We start from the raw sequence: 6258 nt of genomic DNA on the forward strand, positions 1-6258 counted from the left end.
AAACTAAAATTCTATTACTTTCTAGCTCTGTCTCCTCTGTGAGGCTCCTGTGAGAAAGATAAAACTATATAAACTGTGGGTGCTTAAACAGTATTTATTGAATGACTGATAACAGAGGAAACAGTTCTATGTCTCAGTTTATAGATAGAATAGATAAAGAGGAACTTGGTGTTTTAAGAGAGAGACCCAAATCCCTGCTCATCTGCTTCTCCAGCTCCAGTCATGCTGTCGGAGGTGTATACGATGGAGGTGGTGCTGGTGGTGGGGAGTCAGTGCCTGAATCTCTTCTTTTTTTGGTAGAAGTAGCAGTGTGTATTATCTTCCCTGAGTTCACGGGGTTGGTGGTGGCAGAGTTCACAATGGTGGCATTTGGGATGATGATGGTGTTGACATTGGCAAAAGCACTGGCACTTTTGATTTTGGGCAGAACAGATAAATTATGATGTTCGGTCTGCATCATGACACTAAAATTCTTGGTAATTTTTAGCACTTCCTGAGAGTCCTCTTTAAGCATATGGAGCATTTCATTTTGTATGTAGTTTTTTATCAGTTGAACCACTTTTGATCTAATACAACATTTTTTCTTTTTGCATTTATCTAACTCTTTTTCATCCATGTTGCAGTACTCTTTGCATCTCCCCAAACCCATTACGCATCTTCTCAAGCCAAAGTATTCTGCACAAATAAAACAGAAAACAATGTGCTAAGGTTAATAACTAGATGTGATATTAAAATTGATAGAGCGAGAGGAATAGAGTCAGTGAATTTGTTAATGCTAAATTTAAAGTACAGTGGTTAGGGACGTTGAGGGAAGCAACAGGCAGGCCAAGAGAGTCTTTGTACATCTCTGAAATCCAAAATAAATCTCTAGTCTCTTCTCATTGAATAATTAAAACCTTAAGAAGAAAAGGAAACTCATTTGCTTCAGGGTTAAGATTTTAGATCTCCAATATATAACATCTTAGACACTTGTTGAGTGTTATTATCTCTTCCCAGGATCCTAGGAAATACAGAGAAGAGTAAAATCTCTCATAAAAGTAACCCAAGAAAGAGTTTCAAAAGAGAATCAACTAGACTGTTCAGAAGTTCTGGCTTCTTGCCAAACTCAGTGGTCTATGACCTTACCCTCCTCAACAATCACTTGACCTGTGGTTCTTGCAGCATGGTGTTCTATCATTTTTGTCCTCTCTGGACACTATGTCTCTCAGAGATCTTATTTATTATCATAGCCTTAACCTCATCTCTATGAAGATAATTCCTGCATTGTTATCTCTATCTCTAAATCCCCTGCTTAGTGTAGTATCTCAACTTCATCTATTGGATGTTTTTCCATCCTAATGGTTCATCTATTTTTTTTTTCCAAATCCAGAAGCTTCTCCTTCACTCAACAATTCAACAGATTTTCCATAAAATACAAGAGATTTATGTAGCACCTACTGTTCACAGGCATTTCAATATTGTTTCTCACCAGAGAAAACACAGTAAAATATTGTATTTTAAGCAGCTACACTGATTAACCTTATCTTATGTGGGATTTGAGACTCAAATTTGACTTTACCGGAGATGACACAACCATACTTACTTATATTATAACCCTTTTCTTAGGGTCCCAAGATAAAAAAATTAGACACATCTTTGACTACTCTTTTACTTTCCCTTCCTTGACCCATTGCCCATTTAAAATCTTGAAGATTCTTGTATTCTGAAACAAGTCTCAATGCTTCTGTCTCCATTGCAGAAAACAATGGCTAATCTTCTGACTTAGCCATTTGCCCTGATGTGTTCCTAGAGGCTCTTGTGGGTAATTTGGGGGTTTCCAGTAAAACAAAGGCTGAGAAAAGGAATGAAACTCTGTAGAAGTCTGAAAAAGTTGAGATGGAGAACATAGACCTGTTCACTAAATCCTGAGAGTAGATTTTTTTTCTTGAGCGTAATTTTGAGGTCTTCCTTCTTATTACACTGAAATATAAACTTATTGAACCTTTTACTTAGAGATAGTTTAAATTAGAAATAGAGCAAAAATGGGGTAGACTTGGCCGGAATCCCAGGTGATAGCTATGTAGGGGGCAAGGATGCAGTTTTATATACTGAATAATTTCTGAGTTCACAAACAATACCCTACTTCCTTTGTAGCTCCATGTGTATCCCCATCAGACACAGTCTGGGTTTGGAGCCTGTGGGACTACGTGACGGATGGTGAATGACTGATGCAATATAAACTTTTCAGCTGTATCTTTGGGCATCTCATTTTCAGTGTCTCTTTGGGTTTCTGTTATCAAGGACTGCCAAAGCTCTGCTTCCTCCAACCACTCCCTCTTAGACCCAGGATTTCACATTACCTGTGTTCACCTGCCACTGTAGCATAAGGCTGGCAAAGATAGGGAAAAGGAGCTTCATGGCTGGGTGTCAGAGAAGAAGCCTTGGATCTGGGTTCATATTCTTGAGCTCCAGCCTTTATTGGCATCTTCATGGCCTTAGGCTCTGAGCAGTCAAGTGCAGCCAAAGCTCACGGCAATTGTGTTTTCTATGATTCTGTTTGAGAATCAGTTCAGTTCAGTTCAGTTGCTCAGTTGTGTCCAACTCTTTGTGACCCCATGAACTGAAGCATGCCAGGCTTCCTTGTCCATCACCATTTCCTGGAGCTTGCTCAAACTCATGTCCACTGAGTCGGTGATGCCTCTCAACCATCTCATCCTCTGTCGTCCCCTTCTCCTGCCTTCAATCTTTCCCAGCATCAGGGTCTTTTCCAATGAGTCAGCCCATCAGCTGTGGCCAAAGTATTGGAGCTTCAACTTCAGCTTCAGTCCTTCCAATGAATGACTACCTGAATACCTCATGCAAGAAATTTCCTATTCTTAATCCTGGGGGGAATTATAAGACACATAAGACATGAAAGAAAACACAAGCTCTTTACATCTCTTCCTCTTAAGATTTATTTAGGGTATCTGCTTTACCTTTTGTGAGCCTAGAGTTATGCCTGAGGCATTTAATGTATGAGAATCAGAAGAACAGAGCTTGCTATAGCCATAGACTCCTGGAGGATAGAGACTTTGTCTTTTCTGTACTGTTTTCTCCATGGGTGCCAAATTAACATGAGAACTCAATATGTATTTGTTGAATGAGTTTGTGGGAGGCAGTTCGTGGCATAACTTTAGCTTCTTAAAAAAAATGAAATGTAATTAACATATAACATTATATTAGTTTCAAGTAGAAGTGAAGATGTTAGTTGCTCAGCCATGTCTGACTCGTCGTGACCCCACGGACTGTAGCCCACCAGGCTCCTCTGTCTGTGGAATTTCCCAGGTAAGAACGCTGGAGTGGTTTGCCATTTCCTTCTCTAGGGGATCTTCCTGATCCAGGGATCAAACCCAGGCCTCCTGCAGATTCTTTTTTTTTTTTTTCTGTAAAGATTCCTAGATTTTTATTTATTTTTTATTTTTTAGCTTTTATTTTTTATTTTTTTAAATTTTATTTTATTTTTAAACTTTACAAAATTGTATTAGTTTTGCCAAATATCAAAATGAATCCACCACAGGTATACATGTGTTCCCCATCCTGAACCCTCCTCCCTCCCCATACCATCCCTCTGGGTCGTCCCAGTGCACTAGCCCCAAGCATCCAGTATTGTGCATCGAACCTGGACCGGCAACTCGTTTCATACATGATATTTTACATGTTTCAATGCCATTCTCCCAGCAGATTCTTTACTGTCTGACCCACCAGGGAATGATTTGATATCTGTATATATCCTCAGAAGTGGAATTGCTGGACTATATGGTAGTTCTATTTTTAACTTTTTGAGGTGCTTCTATATTATTTCTATAGTGATTGAACCAATTTACATTTCCACCAACAGTGTACATAGATTCCCTTTTCTCCTTGCCATTTTCATCCTTGCCAACACCTTTCTTGTTTTCTTGGTGATAGATATTCTAACCGATGTGAGGCAATATCTCATTGTGCTTTTGATTTGCATTTTCCTAGTGATTAGTGATGTTGAATGCCTTTTCATGTGCCTGTTTGCCATCTGTATGTCTTCTTTGGAAAAATTTCTATTCAGATCCTCTGCCCATTTTTTAATCAATCTTTTCTTTTTTTGGCATTGAATTGTCGACTTTACACATGGACATCATCAAATGGTCAGTACCGAAATCAGATTGATTACACCCTTTGTAGCGGAAGATGGAGAAGCTGTATACAGTCAGCAAAAACAAGATCTGGAGCTGACCGTGGCTCAGATCATCAGCTTCTCACAGCAAAATTCAGGCTTCTTAATAAATAGTGGTCCAATATTTCTACAAGTATTCAGCTGGTTAGAATATTTTCTTTTTTTACACTTCTTTTTGGAACTTGACCCATTATTTTTCGCTGAAATATTTCAGAGTGAAAGTCGCTCAGTTGTGTCTGACTCTTTGCAACCCCACGGAATTCTCCAGGCCAGAATACTGCAGTGGGTAACCTTTTCCTTCTCCATGGGATCTTCCCATCCCAGGGATTGAAACCAGGTCTCCCACATTGCAGGTGGATTCTTTACCAGCTGAGCCACAATTCAGGTAAATTATAAATATAATATTCCATTTCTACACATTTTAGTAAATATTTTTTTGAAAAAAAGGGTAATTTTCCAACATAGCCAACACAATATCATCACACTAGGCAAAATTAATAAAATTTCCATAATATTTAACAATTACTACTCAGTCTATTTTCAAATATCTTTAATTATTCCAAAACTTTTTTTAAAACAACTGATTTGTTCACACTAAAATTCACTCCAGGACCAGTCAATTTGAAGCTTTCTCTAAGTTAACATCAAATTTGCTTGACATGGGTGTGTCAAGAAGTGATTTTTTTTCTTTTTTTCTTTTGGCTGTGCAACATGGCTTTTGAGATCTTATTAAATAGTTCCCCAACCAGGGATTGAACCCAGGCCCTCAGCAGTGAAAGTTCTGAGTCCTAACCACTGGACCCCTGGGAAATTCTCTGATGTGATTTTTAATCTTGGAAGATACTGTGCACATGCATTTTTTTTGAGAGTTGCCCACACAGGGTAAAAACTGTAACAGGCTCTACTTCCTTTTGAATTTTTAAGATTTTCCTTGATACTAGAGAATTCTTTGGCCAGTCTTTTGAAGTCTCTAGAGTACATGAGTCTTACAGAACAATTATGAAAGTATGATGTTTGTCATTTCCTAGGAGTTCTCTTAAAGTTTTGAAACTCATGATATTTGGATAGCTAGTAAGAAAATTTGCTTTGTCCACTAGGTGACACTTGAAATCTGGAATGCCTGAATTTAACATGAATGGAAGTCAATGAAAACCAGAGCTTAGCCATTCATGGAGCTTATGATTGAAGAAAAGGGGAAAAATGCATGACTACAATGGATTTTTCAAAGTCTGCAGAAATATCAAATGGAGTATTTTAACTGGGAAAAATGCCTAATATCCTTTATTGCCTCTTAGTCTGATATGATGGGTAGATTAAGAACACAATTTTGACTAACCTGAAATTTTATCCATAATTTATGAAGTTTATTAATTTTATTGCTCCAAACATTTTTTAATTTGTTGTTGCTCAGTCGCTCAGTCATGTCTGACTCTTTGCAACCCCATGAACTGCAGCATGCTAGGCTTCCCTGTCCTTCACTGTCTCCTGGAGTTTGCACAAACTCATGTCCATTGAATTGGTGATGCCACCCAACTATCTCATCCTCTGTCACCCCTTTATCCTCCTACTTTCAATCTTTCCCAGCATTAGGGTCTTTTCTAATGAGTCGGGTCTTCGCATCAGGTGGCTGAAGTATTGCAGCTTCAGTTTCAGTCCATCCAATGAATATTCAGGGTTGATTTCCTTTAGGATTGACTGGTTTGATCTCTTTGCTATCCAAGGGACTCTCAAGCGTCTTCTCCAACACCACAGTTCAAAAGCATCAATTCTTCAGCACTTAGCTTTCTTTATGGTCCAACTCTCACATCTGTACACGACAACTGGAAATACCATAGCTTTGACTAGACGGACCTTCGTTGGCAAAGTGATGTCTCTGCTTTTTAATATGATGTCTAGGTTTGTTATAGCTTGTCTTCCAAGGAGCAAGCATCTTTTAATTTCATGCAGTCACCATCTGCAGTGATTTTGGGGCCCAAGAAAATAAGATTTGTCACTGTTGCCATTTTCCCCCCATCTTTTTGCCATGAAGCAGTGGGACAAGAGGTCATAATCTTTGTTTTCTGAATGTTGAGTTTTAAGCCAGCTTTTTC

The 6258-nt window shown here is 38.5% G+C and overlaps 1 protein-coding gene across 1 annotated transcript; it reads right to left on the reverse strand.

The window, feature by feature from the left end:
- Positions 1 to 220: 220 nt before the first annotated feature.
- Positions 221 to 2397, reverse strand: DEFB129 (defensin beta 129). The gene is made up of 2 exons (XM_055543325.1): positions 2340 to 2397; positions 221 to 675 (listed from the first exon to the last, which is right to left on the reverse strand). Exons 1-2 carry the CDS (start codon positions 2395 to 2397, stop codon positions 221 to 223), a joined length of 513 nt encoding a protein of 170 aa, XP_055399300.1.
- Between the last annotated feature and the right edge of the window lie 3861 nt (positions 2398 to 6258).

This window comes from Bubalus kerabau, chromosome 13 (assembly GCF_029407905.1).
Source record: "Bubalus kerabau isolate K-KA32 ecotype Philippines breed swamp buffalo chromosome 13, PCC_UOA_SB_1v2, whole genome shotgun sequence".
In the NCBI taxonomy this organism is placed as follows: domain Eukaryota; kingdom Metazoa; phylum Chordata; class Mammalia; order Artiodactyla; family Bovidae; genus Bubalus; species Bubalus kerabau.

Bases quoted from the DNA above. Each gene is read 5' to 3' on its own strand.
- DEFB129 (XM_055543325.1), bottom strand. From the start codon at position 2,397: ATGAAGCTCCTTTTCCCTATCTTTGCCAGCCTTATGCTACAGTGGCAG. The intron at 676-2,339 runs GTAATGTGAAAT...TTATTTGTGCAG, and splicing joins ACAGTGGCAGGTGAACACAG to AATACTTTGGCTTGAGAAGA.